Source organism: Haliotis rubra, unplaced genomic scaffold (genome assembly GCF_003918875.1).
Source record: "Haliotis rubra isolate DU_JTF1 unplaced genomic scaffold, ASM391887v1 Scf873, whole genome shotgun sequence".
Taxonomy (NCBI): domain Eukaryota; kingdom Metazoa; phylum Mollusca; class Gastropoda; order Lepetellida; family Haliotidae; genus Haliotis; species Haliotis rubra.
The window spans coordinates 223,672-240,779 of NW_025767605.1; the positions used below are offsets into that span (position 1 = coordinate 223,672).

At 41.4% G+C, this 17,108-nt stretch overlaps 1 protein-coding gene across 1 annotated transcript in view; it reads left to right on the plus strand.

Moving 5' to 3' along the window:
- The window catches only part of LOC124263234 (autophagy-related protein 9A-like), a 216,914-nt gene that overhangs the window by 102,753 nt on the left and 97,053 nt on the right, over positions 1 to 17,108 (plus strand). The window contains exons 12-13 of the mRNA XM_046697826.1: positions 5,611 to 5,710; positions 15,879 to 15,919. Coding sequence (XP_046553782.1) covers positions 5,611 to 5,710; positions 15,879 to 15,919 — 141 coding nt within the window. The remainder of the gene's footprint in view (positions 1 to 5,610; positions 5,711 to 15,878; positions 15,920 to 17,108) is intronic.

Below are 17,108 nucleotides of genomic sequence, written 5' to 3' on the forward strand. Positions count from 1 at the left end.
TTTGTTGATCACGCATTGTTTGTGTTGTACCTGTGAAGGTCCGGGCTAGAATGAGCCTTCAGTAACCCATGCTTGTCGTAAGACACATCTCACTACACAATGTATACCTATGACCTGATGAGTTTGGGTCAAAGTACAGAGTGGCAGCAGCATACCAGGGAAGCCTGTCAGGGTGTTAATTGGGATGCCTAATTGCAAATACAGCTCTGATCAGCTGAAGCTGAATGTTGTTTGAGGAAGTCAAGGCCAAGCAAGATGTCCTGTTGTAGATCTTCCACTACATAGAACTTATGGGATAGTTTAAGATTGGCAATGTGCATGACTAAATCAGCTGCCCTGGGCACATTAAGCGTTCAACCATCTGGACCAGCTAATTGGGCAGAACCACTGGGCGTAAGGGGGAATTTATCAGACCCCCCAAGGTTGTTGAAGTGGGAAAGACCAATACAACTTGCGCTTGCACCAGTATCTACAAGGGCCTTAAATGGGGTGTTACTGATGGTAACTGCCACTGTGCTGTGTGCTAGATTAATGTTATTGAGAGTTTGGGATATAAGAGGAGTAGGAGGTTTCTGCTGTGTCTCTGGCACAGCATTCATCTGGCATCATTGTCTATATTGTGTCTGACTAGGGCACATACGGATAAGATGGCCTTGCTTGTTGCATTTGTAACAACGGAGATATTGGGCCCTACATTCTTGGGGAGATGTGTGGAAGTATCCGTAAGCTCTACACCGGAACTGTTTGGGGAATGGAGGCTAGGTATCAGGGCCTGGGAGTGAAGGACGTTCCTTGTTATGGAGTATTGGGCTTGTCCGAAATGAATTTTGATGCTGGATATTGTGGTCGGCATACCTACCATAACCCTTGGAATGACCGGCTGTGTAATGTATTTGGTACAAGTGTGGGTCATATGGTACAGACTCGTGGCCAGAGGTCACGGCATTGATGTGGGGGGTTGGAGAGCATTAACCTTTATGGTAAGTTCATTAATTGCTGACATTAGCTGATCAGATTTGACGTCAGACAACCCAGATGTCGCATCTGAGATCTCAGCGCTCTCTATCACTTGGTCTAATGAAGTATGGGGATGTGTAAGAATGAACTGGCGGATATGGGGCAAGGCATTACGGATTATGAGATCCTTTATGTACGGGTCATCATTTCTCTGTAACAACTCAGCTTCATGTCGAATAGATTGGAGAAAAGTCGAGAATTGTTCGCCCACCCTTTGTTTACGGTCTAAAAGGGCATTTTGTCGGGTAAGGAGGCTAATGGAGGACGGGGAATAACGACGCAGGAAGGCCGCTCGTAGCTCCGACCATGATATTAATGCAGTATTCTTGGTACATTCGTACCATTTTGCTGCAATGCCCTTTATATACAGTGGGAAGATGTCACGGTGGTCATCGTCACAATAGTTTTGGGCAGATACAAATTTCTCATAGCGGCGAAGCCAAGCAGTTGCTGCTATGGGATCTTTCCCATCGTACATCGGCAGGGGAAGGTGGGAACAATTAATTGCCCATGACATGGTCGCCAAGGCATCAGACTGGGACTGCTCGACGGGAGGAGTATAGGGGAATGGGCGAGGAGGGGGTTCCCTAATACGGAGACCAATCCGTGATTCTTGCCTCTGATACCTCCTCCAAAGCACATCAATCCCATCCTTGACGCCTTCAAAGCTGAGTGTCGGTTAGATGAGTGGATCAGAGCAGATGGAATACTGTAGCCCGTGCTTTTAAGGAAAGGTGACAATTTCCATATTGCACCGGTGCGTTTGATGGCAAGCACATAAGCATCAAGAAGCCTCCCAAAAGCGGGTCCCTCATCTACAAGTTCCCGTGGGTCAACGTCGGGGCCAACACAGATCTATTCTTCGACCTATTCTCGACCCGGTCTCAACCACATCACGGACCGAAGGTCGAGGAGGAAGTCGGGGAAATTTTATGACATGTTGAAAAAAATTCAAAAACTTGGTGGACCTGATTCGATCTGACACGACCTGACTCGACCTAACTCGTTCTGAAACTCGACCAACTCGACCCCCAGCTCGACCTTCAGGTCGAGAAGGTCGAGTAGCGTAAGGTCGGCACTGGGACCGCACCATTAAACTGACAGCGCATGTCTTATGTGCTATGGGAGCTGTTCTTGTTACTAAACACTTACATTGTGTATTTCACTTAGAGACAGTTATCCAGTACAGCCTTCACCATCACCTTTAACGTTCACGCTGGTGCATATGGTAGAGCTGGTTATCATTACATTATGTCAGATCGATAATTGCTAGTGTCAGATCGATAATTGATCGATTATAATCGTTTGGACGGTCATTTCATAGTCAAATACCTACGTTAGCAAACTAACTTCCGGGATGTTGTCAGCATGTGTCAATTGTTAACGCTAGCAAGTTACTTACGTTTCCCGTTTATAGTGCGAAAATGCGAGAAAATCCATGAGAAGCATCCCGAATGACAACAAGGCGATCCCTGCTATTGTTCTGCCATCGATATGCTACGAATCAATTTGCCATGTGTAGGCAACAGTATAAAAACCCGACAAAAGATTAATTTTAACTCAGGGATCCTTAATGCAATATCTACCTCATAATCAAATGCACAAAAATCCTAAATCTTTACTCCAAAGATGCCATTAATGTTTCGTCTGCTTAGTTGACATCCCACCTTACAAGATCACGCTACTAGTCATGTGACCTCGCTGGTAGATTTATTTTCATGGCATGCCATTTTTTTTAATAACTTTTAGTTTATGTTGAAGGGTGAACAAAGACATTTCCTTAAGGTTGAAACAAAAAATTTATTCTTGGAAGTATTATTATTAACCACTGTAACTGTAGCTCTATTTTACCCGCCTTCCATAAGTCACGTGTTTGTATGCAAATGCAACTCAAGGAATTCCCTCTTTCAGCCAATTAGAAAGTAGCTAACCTGTAATACTTGGGTCGTATTGTGACGTTTTGTTGCATGATTGGACGAATGAGTTTTTCTATAAACCACTTTACAACTCATAGTATTTCAATGACGAAATAGGACACCCCACTCTAAATATGTCTAGCATTGCCATCGGTTGACAGGGGAGGCATGCGTACTTGTGTACTACACAGCTTCCGTTTAAGAGGTAAACAAGCAATGACAACCACAGTTTCAATATCTTTTAGCAAAACTTGGCAGATACTAGTATATGAGGCAGATCTTGAAGTGGTGCCTTTTGCTGTTTACAGATTTTTGGCATTTATATTTTTCATGATTTCCATGGAAACGATTTGGACTTAGTAACTTAGTAACTGTCAGATAATTATAGGCGTAAACATTCCCTCTGGGTTGTGTTAGCCTTTTCCTCCATCACTTGGTGATGTGTTACAGCCTCCCTTAGCTAAAAAATTTAACAACAAAGGGAAGTAATCCTTACCTAGATAACACCTGGTCCCGTTCGATTACCTCCCTTGACTCGCTCTTCTGCCAGTGATAACCAACATGTGTCATATTTTACCTCTGTACTCACCACGTGAAGACGGGTTCTTGACTTCCTTGGATTTCAAGCTTATGCGTACATGTTCAACCTTCTACGGCGGCACAACTGGTTAGTGCTATCGCATTTGGTTCTGTACCATCGTATTTATTAACTTTAAACTATTATTGGTGTCAAATAATTGATTGTGACTTGCTCAAGTTTTTCCTGCCATTTTGCTACTTGTGCGCGTTGGTAGGATATTTTCATAACATGTCTCAAAAGAAGTGTGTTGGCTGTCAACGCTTCCAATCGGATAAGGACCCTCACTCATTATGCTTAACATGTGCCACGGATCCCCTTTGTTCTTTATCATCCCGATGTTTGATGTGCCAGGTCTTATCAGAAACTGACTGGATTCATATGAAAGACGCTAGGTTACGGGCTAAAAAACGTAAGTCGTCTTCCTCTGATGTGGCTAAAAAGTCCAAATGCAGTAAGCCTTCTATCCCCAAACACACTGCTACTCCACAAACATTAGATTTGACTTCTCTATCATCAATGCTTACATCATTAAGGTGGATTTAAATGCTTCATTTGGATCGGCACTTAAAGATCTGGAACAGAGGAGTTTTAGTAAACTTAAGGAATTGAAACCCTCAATAGCCACTTCTCGGATCGAGCAGCCATCCGTATCTAATCAGGAACAAAAATTGTAGAGAACTGTCGGTTTGTCACGGACTATTCCACGGCTCCTCAAGCTCAGTCTGAGGAATTGGCGACAGCCACGGCGTTGTCCCAGTCCCAACTGGCTAATAAATCCACTGTCCCGGACAAGGCCACGGCATCGACGTCCGCGACCTGGCTTGGATAGTACACTTACGGCTTCCAGCGGTTACGACGAGGCCGTCGGACTCCACGGCTGTGATAACACCAGCCGGTGTTGACCATATTGATATTGACAATCCTCCAATTATTCCAATATTTTCGGATATTACGGTGGCGGATCATCAAGGCATTTATCCTATTACGGACGCACAGCTTTCTATGCTTGAGGGTATATTGACAGTTCCCTCTATGGACACGGAGGCACTGGATTTTTCTCCAGGTTAGGCATACTCGGGCAAGATTGCCTTGCTACATGAACTCAAGCCGTGCACCTTGGACTTAGTAACTTAGTAACTGTCAGATGATTTGTTCTTTCAAATATGTGGTGGCCGGGGGGGGATATGCCATCTTCTGATGGTTCTTGTTATCATGGATGAAGATATGGCAGAGGTGGCTTAGTTTTTGGGGTTTCTGTTGTCGAGCAGATGTTCTTGGCACTTCAGGTAGAGGTGAAAATGATTCCTTTCTTAACTTGTAGAGGGTGGTTGGAGATAAGGTTGAGATATTGGTTGATATGAGTGAGTTTCTTGTACACAGCGGTGGAGAGCTTGTTGTCTCCTTTCTGTACCAGGATGTCGAGAGTTTGTTGTCAGATTCTTCTTCCATTGTGAACTGCATACGGGGATGTTGGGATTTCAGGTGGTCGAGGAGGTGTCATCGTTGGGGTTGAGGACTACAAAAGTGTTGTCTACTTCACTTGCATGATAACAGTGTTTGAGTATGAAAACCAAAATGCCGTAATCTTTGCATTAAAGAAGTTTACTATCTATAGAACTTTGTTTTCCTTCATCTCTCCAACTTCTAAAATGCTGCTCAAAGATGTTAATAATTACTCCATGATATTACTATGAAGGCTGAATTCATCATAATTTCTTTACACATCTTTTCTGAATAAATTTGGGGATTTCCTTAGTGAATGAGTGAGTATGGGTTTATCATGCTTATAGCAACATTCCAGCAGTGTCATATGGGGAACACCAGAAATGTTCCCAACACATTGTTCTCATAAAGGTGATTTAAACCAGAGATATCTACAGTGTTTTGCTGTTATCTATAAAAAATTGATACCAGATATGAAATTCTCATGTCTGCTTGCAGTGATTAGTGGAAACTCTGTGTGAGTGAAGGAAATGAATATCGATATGTGCCAATAAGATAAAAGTTTATGCAGAAAATATTTGAAATTAGTATTTCCAAGAATTTGTGAATTTCCTAATAGTGTGTTATTCATGTTACCTTTATGTTATGTTCCAGCTTGGCATCAAAGATTCTGTGGCTTGGTGTGTGTAACTTCCTGTTGTGTCCAGTCATTTTCCTGTGGCAGATCCTTTACCTCTTCTTCAGATACGCTGAGGTGAGCCATATTGTAGCCATGTGAGTCTTCTTATTATCACGATTATGAGGGCAGATGGGCATTTTTCTTGCCCAAATGAGCTTTTGCCAAGGGATCACTAAACACTGTCATATTTTGTCATCTGTTGACGCCTTCTGAAACATTTGCAGCTCATATAGACTTTTCATGCTTTACAAATGAAAACATCTGTTAAAGACTTTAAATATCATTTAAATTTTTCATGGAATCTATTTTGTTTCATACCTGTAAATGTAAGGTTCATTGGTCGAAAGTTATTCTGTGGTCACATTCTGCAGAAAGGAATGCAACAACTGTTTCTGTTATCACCCGTATTGTCATATGGAGGGAGGATATAGTAATCAGCCTGTCTGTCTGTCTGTCCGTCCATAATAATTTCTGAAAACAAATAGGAACTCATCCACTAAACTTTGCATACACAGAACAGGTTGCCAGCTCCCAGATAGCATTCAGATGTTGGCCCAACGTTGGCAATGGTTTTGCCAACATTGCCAACGTTGGGCCAACTCCGAATGCTATCTGGGCTGGTGTCTTTTTCTGTACAGGGATTTCTTGAAGTTTTATTGTTCCTGTTTCCATGGCAACAAGTTTGACTTTGATGCAGTTGACAGAGATGTGTGTTTTTATGGCTTATCTCCAAAACTACCAGCTTTTCTTCGAATTACCAATCTTCCCAGGTGCAACACATGGGCTGATTTGATCTGGCCCCGTCCCACATATTATGGGAGAAATCAGATTTGTTCTTTACATTGAACATCAACACTCAGTAATCTGCCAGACAAGCATTTATTGTGATTCATTCTTCTGGATCAGGTTAAGGGTCAGTGGATCACACTCATTTGGATGACATTCAACTTCCACCCTGACATGTCCTTTTAAGAAAGCAAAAAAGGTCAGCTCGACCTCTAAGGTTTGACCTCAAGGTCATACAAACAAGGGTCAGCTGCATTTTTGGGAGTCTGATCAGAATCAGAGCATGAAACATGAAGTGACCTGAATGTGCAAACCAGCCACTTACCATCTCCGTACTATTGAAAGCTACAACCAAATCTGATAAAAGATTCTTAGCCAATGTAACAAAGAACTCTTAACACATACTCCAAGCAATTCAATATACAGCTGCAAGGATTAATATATTCAGATCATCCAAATTCACTCATACTTCACGACTTCTAAGAGATCTCCTTTGGCTTCCAGTTGGTTCAGGAAATTTGCACCATAATATCTCATGCTGCGTTTACACTAAGTCACGATTAGGCCACGATTAGGCGCGAACCAACTATCGTAGTAGATCCTCATGATCGTGAAATGTTTTTTTATACTTTTCCCTTTCTTGACACTCTTTTACGGTTTCATAGGCACTGAGAGGATCTGATACATATTCTTACGATTGGATATCCGATCAGTTACTCTTCAATGAAGATCTGTTATGAATATTAGACGATCTGTAGCAACTGTTTATGATTTGAGTATAAGATCTGTTGCAATTTCTTATGTATTGAGATGTTCATAATGATCTGCTACCTTTTGTTGCCTTTTATTTAGACAAAAAAGGGCCATTTAACACGATTGTGACCCGATTGGTATAAAAGAAGGTAATTTATTGATTTTCGTTACTTTGTCCAGTGACTCTATCGAGACAACATGGATACCTGTATTAGATGAAGATGACTCATTTACTTATTTACTTCATGCCTATATCCACGCACTTGAAAGTATGAGACACAGGGAAGAAATAGGAAACGTTAAAGGGTTAGAAAGTGGTGGGTGAGACCATGGATGACTGAAGGAGAGGGTTTGGACAATATCATCAACTTTATAACAGAGAGTGTAGACCTGAAGACCCTACCTCATTCACCAACTTTCTCAGACTACATGCAGATCTATTTGATGACATACTGACAACACATCAGAGCCACTTACACCAGGGCTGAAGCTTGCCATTACCCTGAGACACCTGGCCACTGGTGATGAATACCCTTCATTGTCATACAACTTCAAATATAGTAAATACTTTATCTGCAATCCCAGAAGTATGCAGAGCCATTGTTCAGGCCTGCAAAGTTGAGGCTTTCAATATTCCTGTAACACCGAAAGCAAAGGCCAAAGAGTTTGAGGACAGAGGGAGGGAAGAGGCGAAGTGGAAGGAAGTGCCACAACCAGGTTTTTTCAACAGGAATACAGTAAGTGAATATGCAAAACAGCAGACAGAGAACCTCAAGAAGTAATTCAATGTTGGAGGGGCTGTTCCATGGCAGGAACAGATGATCTCCTGAACAATTTGTCCCACTGAATATTCTGTAGCTAAAAGATGCTTGACCATGATAATGCTGATCTGTTTCAATAATGAAGATACATCATTTTCTCTGTAACCTTTCAATTCTTGAGAACAACAAGGACTCATTATGTCTTGATGACTTTCATTTATTGAGAAAATATACTTTCATTACAACAAAGTCAGTGTGTATCACAAAACTGAATGACTGTCATTTATTGACAAAATAAACTTTCATTGTTTGCATAAATATGCATAACTTGTTTAAGAGTTTATGCAACAAAGACATTTCCCACCTTCATAGCTAGGCTAGTCCATTTTAGACATTCATATACACGCTTGTACCACGCGTCTCTATCGTTTGTTTACACCTCTATACCTTGGTCTTCGATACCAACTTACCCCAGTTACACAGGTACGGCAAACACTGCACGTTCTGTCACAGTTATCCCTAACTTAGATTTTCTTTTAGAATATAATACAACTTGCATTACAAGTATTTTAATAATATACAAGCGACAATATTCTACATATATACATTATGATATCAAACAATCCTACCCACAGTACTTTGCCAAGCAACCCACAATACTTCGGTTTCCGGTCTGAGTATTTGCCCTATTGAAAGGGCTTCAGATTTGGTATTTTGCAGAATCACTTTCATGTACTGGGAAAATAATGTTTTTGTTGCAACATAGTCCATATGACTTTTCTTGACTTGACATCATTGTGAGTATAACACCTCGGAATAATCACAGTCCATTTTTCGTTGTTTTCACTTTCTCTGATGGAAGTGTTCAGATTCATACTTTCCGTAGATGGGTGTCCACTAGGCGTGCTAGTATGAATGTCTCTCATGAAACCACTCAGGTTCAGGCATTCAGACTCCGTCTGCTATTGGGTCTGATCACGTGTGGAAGTTGTGGTTGCCACAGGGGTGAGGTTGGTGTACTTCTGTGTGGAGTATTGCTGATTCATCCACTGGGCGTCTTGGGAACCCCTGCACTGGTTGCCAGTGCTGAGGATGCGGCTGCTACTGATGTTCTGGGAACTGCTGCTGGGAACTCTGATACTGCTACGGAGGATGTTGGTATTGTTGTTGCCACTGTGGCCGCTCATTCCAACGCTCTCCTCTTTCCTCCACCTTGTTCAGAACCTGTATGATTTTCATCTCAGCCTCTCGTCTGTGATGGCCCGAACGCCCGCAGTCTTAACTCCACATAACTGCCAAAATGACTGGTTGTTCCTTTTTTCGTCAAGAAGTCCTGGAGCAGGGAACAAAGGACCATCGAGTTGGGCTCAGTTGCAGCACTAGAGATGGTCGATGTCGGTGTTATTTATGAAGTAACTGGACTATCTGGCTCAATCGCAGGGGGTGCCGCAAGGACAACTTTTGCTGGATCTGGAACTGAGTCTGGAGATATTGCCTGTGCAATTGCATCCTTTAACGGATGCTCTTGTAGAAGACCTGTCCTCCAGTTCTTCCACAGTCGATTCCATTTGTCCTGCCAGTCCAGCCCATAGTTGATCCTTCTTCGTGTTTTTATAGTCAGCCATCTGTTTAGTGTAGATGCAGGGGTTGTTCCGCAACCATTCCATTATCTCCTCCTTCTGCATGTCTAAATACTCTGTATTGACTCTCTATTTTTGGGTAGGTCATGGTTCACCATGGCTGGCAGGTTCTGGGTCCGTTTCCATCTCTTCTGTGACAGAAGTAGTGTCTGCTTTTCTCTCTGAGGCATCTGGATTTGGGGCTGCTTCATTTTCAGGTTCTTGGACAGCATGAGTTTGAAGCCGTTTCCTTTATACTACAATGAAAATGACAAAAAGATACTGTGATATGGCTTGCAGTTGGATCACATTGAATTTCGTCCGGCTGCATTACACAATTTAAAGGAAAGCACACCAAACGCACCAGAATGTGTCGCAGCACAAGGGAGCATAATAGCTTGTGACAGATCATGAACGTTAATCGTAGTACAGCATGTTAAAAAGTTCATTTTAGGTAAACTTACATCACTATGACCAGTCATTACAAACAACTGAAAGTTAAATTGTGAATTTATTCACCAAATTTCAAACGTGAAATTTGTTAAACATAATAATTTGCCACACTATAGAGAAACATCAACAAACGTAACATCTAAGTCAATGAAACGTTAGAAAAATTGCAATGTACAATAACACCAACTTGATTCATCAAAACCTAACTGAGAGGTAATAGGTTGTTCACGTATGAGAGCGGAGTGCAGGAGTGGACATAATGCTTGTAGAAAACATCAGAGGTTTTCCATCTGACAAGTGGCTGCACGATAGTTGGATCCAGTCTATTGTAGTCTATTGCAGCTGTAGCTCAAGTGAGCCTAAAGGATTTAGTGGTGTACCCAGAACCAGATAAACCCACCAAACTGATACCTTGTTCCATAATTTTTGCAATAGAACATGAGTCAAGAGCATGAATTGGTATCCTGAGGGTGAGGAACACTGCATTCAATGCAGGACACATGGGAGCTGTTCGGTCCATGTACATTTGCAAAGCTCTTACAGGATCAAGTTTCTCGTGCAGAGGGAGGTTAACGATGAAACCAGTTTGCTGAGCGTCATTTTTTATTCCAAAGAAGGTAATTTCAGCACTACTATCTCTTTCAAACTGCACCTGTTGTCGTTGAAACACAGCTGTAGATGTAGAGCCAAGCTCAGGGTTGAATAAGGATGCTCTAGGAGCTAGGTCTGATGGGCGCAACATTAATGTGATACCTAGGAGACATATCACTTTCAGACGGAGGTGGGGTAGTCTAGTGGTTAAAGCGTTGGCTTGTCACGCCGAAGACCCGGGTTCGAATCCCCACATGGGTACAATGAGTGAAGCCCATTCTGGTGTCCCCCGCCTTGATATTGCTGGAATATTGCTAAAAGCGGCATAAAACCAAACTCAGTCAGTCGGTCAGACGGAGGTCCTTTGTGCACAGCTCACTGTTATGAGGCCATGAGGTGAATAAATCACAAAAAGCTGTAACAGGCATGACTCTTGAAAGTTTCATAGAAGATACAGTGCTTGACTTGACAAGAAGTTGTATGTAAGGGTGTCTCATGGTATTGACCAAGCCAAGCACATTATACAAGTGACCGGCAGCAGCAGAAAATGTAGGGACGAGCGTGGTCTGTCTGTATTGTCTGCAATCTGACTTAAAAACTCAGAAACTTGAGCCGATTGTGAAGGAGGGAAATTATAGCTTCTCACCTTCTCATCATACTATTGTAGGATTTACGAGTTCCAACAACTAAGAATAAAGGTAACTGCTCTTTGGACCTATCGGAGCACTGATAATTAGTAAGAGAAGTCTGCCAAAACTCTCCAGGCATATATTTTCCATCCCTTGTTCTTCATCGGTTCTGGACATGAGCCCATTGACCGGATTGCCGACGGGTAGTTCGGTATGCATGCAGAGGGGGTGGGGGGTATATAGCCTAGTGGTTAAAGCGTTGGCTCGCCATGCCGAAGACCCGGGTTCGAATCCCCACATGGGTACAATGTGTGAAGCCCATTTCTGGTGTCCCCCGCCGTGATGTTGCTGGAATATTGCTAAAAGCGGCGTAAAACCAAACTCAGTCAGTCAGTCAGTCAGTCAGTATGCGCAGCGGCGTGACCACCAACATTGACTTTAGTAGGCTGAACAAGGGTTGGCCTGTCCATCGAGGGGCTATGATTGTAGCGTAGGCTCTGGTGTCTTTTACTTTTCTGAGTGTTTGTTGAAGAAGACAAAATGGGGGGTTGACATAATTGTTTCCTGTGGACCAATCTACTTGGGAGAGAGCATCTCTACCTTCTGTATAAGGTTCCCAAAAACGGCTGTTGAAGCGAACCAGCTGAGAGTTTGCTACACTGGCGAGGCGATCCACCGTGTGAGGTCCCCATATTCTGTTGAGATAGTTGAATACTTTGGGGTTGAGCATCCAGTTGTGAAAGTCTCTCTGTCGTGATAGGTAATCTGCATGTTGATTATCTACTCCGGCTATATGACTTATCCAAGCTCCAATGTCTGTAGCCTCTGCCCATATTACCTTTGCAATCGATGTTAATTGAGCTGAAGGTCCCCCTTTGTAGTTGATATAAGCCAGAGCTGTTGAGTTGTCAGTTATTATCTTGACATTGAAACCCCGAATAAAGTTTTTGAAAGCTAAGATCACCATTAAAATGGCTAAAAGTTCTCTGTGATTGGACGACTTTGCAGAAATTCTCAAATTCCAGTTTCCAGAGGCTTGTTGATTGTTCACAGTACCGCCCCATCCTGTCTTAGAAGTGTCAGTAACAATCTGAACATCAAATGATTGTTTGCAAAGTTCTTTGCCGTTAAAAGCATCAATAGATGCCAAACACCAGTTCAGTTCTCCTATAGCACTACTCATAAAGGTGAGGACAGAATCCCATGAATCTCTGGTACTTAATTTCTTATTTATCACTGCACACAAGAATAGTTTACCTGGGCCTACAACCCATGCTACTGAAACACACTGACCACATACTTTAGCTATGCTACGAGCTGTAACTGATTTCACGTGAAGAAGTCTTCTCAAGTCTATCTTTATGCGTTGCACTCTGCATCTCTTGGCTTTGATAACTACATATCCAGAGCTAGTGACATTGTGAATGGTATAACCAATGTAGTCAACAGAGTGATCAGGCTCAAGCTTGCTCTTTTCAAAATTGATTTCAATCCCTAAATCCTCAAGGGAGTGGATTATCAGATCCTTGTGGTCACTAATAAAGAAACTGCTTGACATGAGTAGAAAGTCATCAACATACACAACCACTCTCAAGCCTAGAGAGCGTAAATATGCTACTTATGGTCTTAAAGTCTTATTAAAGTAGTAAGTGCTGCATGACAAACCAAACGGAAGTACACACCACCTATAACATACACCCTTCCACAGAAATGCTAAGTAATTGCTATCATCGGGATGAACAGGGATATGGTAGAAACCGTTCTTGACATCTAACGATATGAGTAAGTCATTTGGTTCAATTACATCTGTCACAGTTCTAATGTGTTTATTTCTGTAAGCAGGTGAACAGCAAAAAGAGTTCAAATATCTAAGATTATGAATTAAACGTAACTTTCTCTTCTTGGGTACACAACACATGGGAGAAATGTAATCAAAATCATCACAATGACAACAGAGATTTAACTTCAGAATCAATAAATTCACATTCCATAGCAGAGTGTTCATCCTGCAAATATTTAATATGCGCTTTTGAAATCACAAACAGTGCGTTCATATCGTCGGGAGAAAGTCCGGATTCGCCGACGCCTGCTAGCACTTTCAAACATGTCTCGACATAGCGCACTGATCGACATAGAGCTTTATGATGAGATCTGTCACTTGCCTTTACGTCCCTCATGGTTTCATTAAGTCTGAGGTCAGAGGGTAACCTTATTCTTTGCAAACTGTCCTTTACTGATACGAACTCGCCTTGTACGTCAACGTCTACAGGATCCGGCATTGGATGAGCGGGTTGACTGGTGACGTCAGGCCTCTCTGGATCAGTTTGTTGACCCTCAGGAGCAGCGGCGCTGTTCTGTAGGTCACCAGTACGCCTCTCTCAGTGGTCCTGGCATCCCAAAACATGATCGATCGTTGAACACAGATCAGCAATTATCGAAACGCCGGTTAAACTCGGTGTTTTATTCTCATCTGACATTTGGCGTCGGCTTGCAGGAATGTACTGAGCATGACTGATACACTTGCGACACCTGTTGCTAGATGTCACATGACTGGTCATTTGATTACAGAGAAATGCATTGAATCGTACTAGATTGAGATAGATTGTGTACAATGTGACACAGTGCAGGGGATCTTAATGTTAGGGTAATAGATCATGACAGATCTTTATAGAATAGCAATAGATCTTGGTAGCATCATGGGACAATGGGAACTTACATCTTATATTAAAAGTGGAGTAAAACTAAACTCACACTCTCACTCAATCATGAGGGTCCACTTTTTGCCCATACCAGGGTATTTAGCACCAGTTTCACTTTATTCTCATCAATCACGATCTGATGATCATCTTGACCATCCATGGACCCTAATACCAACATTATTGACACGTTGAAAGTCATATTTGACAATTAAATGCCAATATATATTTTGGGGGGGTCGATCAGATTATCATGTTCCAAGTTAAGTCAAACTGTCTCATATGTAGAATCCAAAGTACCAAAATGCTACGCTTATGTTTATTTTTCTGTGAAATATGTACGTCGAATTGTTTTTTGTCATAACACATTATAAGGATATATTATCCCTGTTAAAATAATTTTTTATGATATCAATTTATCTGATTATGGAATAGGAATTCTTTGAAGTTATAATATTGGATCGTTTTTAACTGAATCACTGGTAGATTGGAGCAAAACATGTTTACAGCTCATTGTTGTCCAAGGCCAAAGTTTCCCCGCGGAAGGTTTGGCCAGGGTGAAAGTTTGGCCTGTTACACCGCCACCCCACGGGACCGAAATAGAATGCCGGTTTTGACAGGGAAGATCATTTTCCAACATGGCTGCCATTTACACTCATCAATGTCTTTATCTCTATAATGCCTTTGATCTTTTGTAATTGTGCAACAAGTGCCCAGAGGAGTGTAATTGATTAAGGGACCTTGATTGGACTGCTCATGCCCATGCTGGCTTAGAGCGTTTGGTTCACCACACAATCACTACTTTCAAACTAAATGTATTCAGAAACAAGAACATGCTTTTTTAGACTATGGGGAATTGGTGAATCATAACCAGGAGGTCTCAGATCATGGACCTTTTAAGCAGTCTGGGAGAAGAAACAGTTCCCTCCCTAACAGACTGTAGGTCCATTGTTCTTTGGACTAAAGTCAAACGAGTTCATGTTCTGGATTTGAGAGGATGGGTGCTAATATTTGTCCACACTCAATACAGAATAGTAATTGTCAATACACCTACAAGGGACGTCTTTTAGATGATGAGTTTCCTCTGGAAAACGTAAAGAAAACTTTTGAAGCTAACTTTGGCCCAGAAATAGGAGTACAAATAGGTCCAATTGAAGACATATGACTTTGCAGTATGATGCATGGCAGCAAAGTTTGGAAGCCTTTAAGTTAAAGGTTTGGTCTGAGTAGATTTGGACAGAAAAGTACTGAGAAAAATAGTGAAAACCATGGCCAAAACCTAAAATCCAATGTGGCTGCCAAATGATGCATTTAGCGGCTTGACATGACGAGAAAAATTGTTCGGAGTGTGATACTGCACCTGCATGAGAATTTTGAAGACCTCAGACTGTTAGCTTTGGAGCCATGAGCTGGCAAAAGTGGTTTGAATTGATCTTGAACCATCTGGCCTTAGTCTTTGAAACTGGAACCTTTAGAATTTTGTTGTGAACTGCTTGAGGATCAGTGGCACTCTGGCAAAGTGACCTAAGAGCTTCTGGACACTGGTACTTGAGTACAACATCATGTGATTGCCACCCAAAATACTTGAATATAATATAATAATTGGATAATAATGGAGGCATAGAGTCCCAATTACTCCATGTGCATGTCATCCACTCTACCATGTGAACATGCATACCTTTAATTTTATGTAATTGTTTGATAAAAATGTTAACATTGTGCTGACTCAAAAGCGATTGCCTTGGCATACAGTTCATTATTCAAGTGTTATAAAATTATCTCCTGAAGTTTTTATGAAAAATGCTTGCAGGATCATTGATGTATGTTTTGGTATACATACTTACATATACTCTGATTATATGCTATCATATTCTTGTTTCAAAATTTCAGTTAACTTCTAGGCAGTGTGATCTCATTTGTTTTTCAATATCTCATGCATACCTGTTTAATTTCAGCTTATAAAGAAGCAACCAAGTGCTTTAGGTGCCAGACGATGGTAAGATATGTCATGCAGTACATTAAAGATTTCAAATTGTCCGTTTGATAAATTTATGAAACCATTGCACTCTGTATAACAAATGTTATATTTGGGATTACACTCTCTCAGTAAAGTACAGATTCTAGTACTTTTGTTGGGTTGAGTCCTATCCAGGATTCGAACCCACACCTTCAGTGTCAGGCATACTTTACTGAGAAAATGTAATCCCCAAAATAACATTTGTTACATTGGACCACTTTCTAATAAGCGTACCTTACCTTTGAACCAAAGTGTCATCGCAACATTTGTCCATGCTTATCTGTCTATCATCTGGAACTGATGAAAATTATGTTGAGTTTCATAGCAAGCCAAGCATACATTGAACTGAAATATTGCCTGGTGCATTACAGTTTTTATACATAGTCCACATGCAGTTCAATGCACTTTTTTATATAACCCTTTTGGGGGTTAAAGAGGCACTGATACCGTATATATGTCTTCAACCAGGCAGTATTAGCTCTGCCACCCAGCTGTCATTAGCTGCCTTGAGATTTGGTACCAGATGCATTTGAGTGTGACATGCTTGTTGTTTAACACCACACCCGGCAATATTCCAGCTAACAGGCGGTGCGTGACATGAGACAGGGCTTCTATCTGTAAGGACAGCAGACAAGAACTTTAAGACGATGTATATACTCATATCATATCGATTGTTTATTGATTTCTTCAACCTAAACAACCAGACAAAATGAACAATGGTTCCAGTTTGATTTTAACACATTGACTGCCACCACAAGTATACTCGTAGTGTCAATGTCTGACCCAATTTGCCACTACGAGTTATTTTGTAGCTGTATCTGTGGTATTTTAAGACAAATTTCACATGTTGGCAAACAGGCACAGAAGCAATCGTCTGGCAGTAAGAAAGAATGCCAGGAGACATTTGTTTCTTGCGTCTATTTTGCCAACATGTGAAACTTGTTTTAGAATACCACTGATGTAGGTATGAGATAACTCGATAACAAACAGCGATCAAAGGATTAAACCTATAACATGCTGATTGATTAATTACTTTTATCGTGCACACCAGATTTGTTGATTTGTTGTTAAACGAATAACAAAAGCAACAATCAGTCCTTGGGAATTGCACTGGATTAGTGTCCCTTTATTCATGTCATGTAATAATGTCATGTGAATTGACCTATGA